Source organism: Octodon degus, unplaced genomic scaffold (genome assembly GCF_000260255.1).
Source record: "Octodon degus isolate 3935 unplaced genomic scaffold, OctDeg1.0 scaffold00065, whole genome shotgun sequence".
NCBI lineage: Eukaryota > Metazoa > Chordata > Mammalia > Rodentia > Octodontidae > Octodon > Octodon degus.
This window is the reverse complement of record NW_004524641.1, coordinates 10,513,620-10,514,357: the sequence shown is the minus strand read 5'-3', so window position 1 is coordinate 10,514,357 and position 738 is coordinate 10,513,620. Positions and strand designations below refer to the sequence as shown.

The following is a 738-nucleotide window of genomic DNA, read 5'->3' as shown; positions in this document are numbered from 1 at the left end:
TGATGTAAGCCATTTTCAGTTACATGATTGTTTTTAAAAATTGTTTTGATTGCCTTGTATATTTTCATAGAAATCTCTAGAAGAAAAGATTGGCTGCTTGCTGAAGTTTTCAGGTGACTTAGATGATCAGACCTGTAGAGAAGATTTGCATGCCCTTTTCTCAAATCACGGTGAAATAAAATGGATAGACTTTGTCAGAGGAGCAAAAGAGGTTTGGAAACATTTAAATACTTTTTAGTGATCAATTTAAAATTCATAGAAACTTATTTAGGAGATAAGCGTAATAGAAAGCAAATTTTAAATTATGTTGATTAAAATAGTCCACTTGGTCACTTGATTTCCATTTTGTCATTCCTGTCATTGGATGCAAGGTGTGGTGTTTTCAAAAATATACTATAAGTAACATGTTACTGGCAACTGTCATTTATTTCCGTAGCATTATTTTTCAATGTTCAATAAATTTTTTTAGTAATGGCATAGAAAATTTATGATATGAAAACATTACCTTAAACATACAAGTTAATTGTGGGACCACAAACTAAATGGCTTTCACTTCCTGTCCTTGGTTTAGGGAATAATTCTATTTAAAGAAAAAGCCAAGGAAGCACTGGATAAAGCCAAAGATGCAAGTAATGGCAGCCTACAATTAAGAAACAAAGAAGTGACATGGGAAGTACTGGAAGGAGAAGTGGAAAAAGAAGCTTTGAAAAAAATCATAGAAGATCAACAAGAATCTTT

At 31.7% G+C, this 738-nt stretch overlaps 1 protein-coding gene across 1 annotated transcript in view; it reads left to right on the top strand.

Moving 5' to 3' along the window:
- Positions 1 to 738, top strand: part of Ssb (Sjogren syndrome antigen B) — a 13,275-nt gene that overhangs the window by 8,308 nt on the left and 4,229 nt on the right. Inside the window, exons 8-9 of the mRNA XM_023719207.1 lie at positions 71 to 211; positions 572 to 738. Of these exons, the coding sequence (XP_023574975.1) occupies positions 71 to 211; positions 572 to 738 (308 nt within the window). The remainder of the gene's footprint in view (positions 1 to 70; positions 212 to 571) is intronic.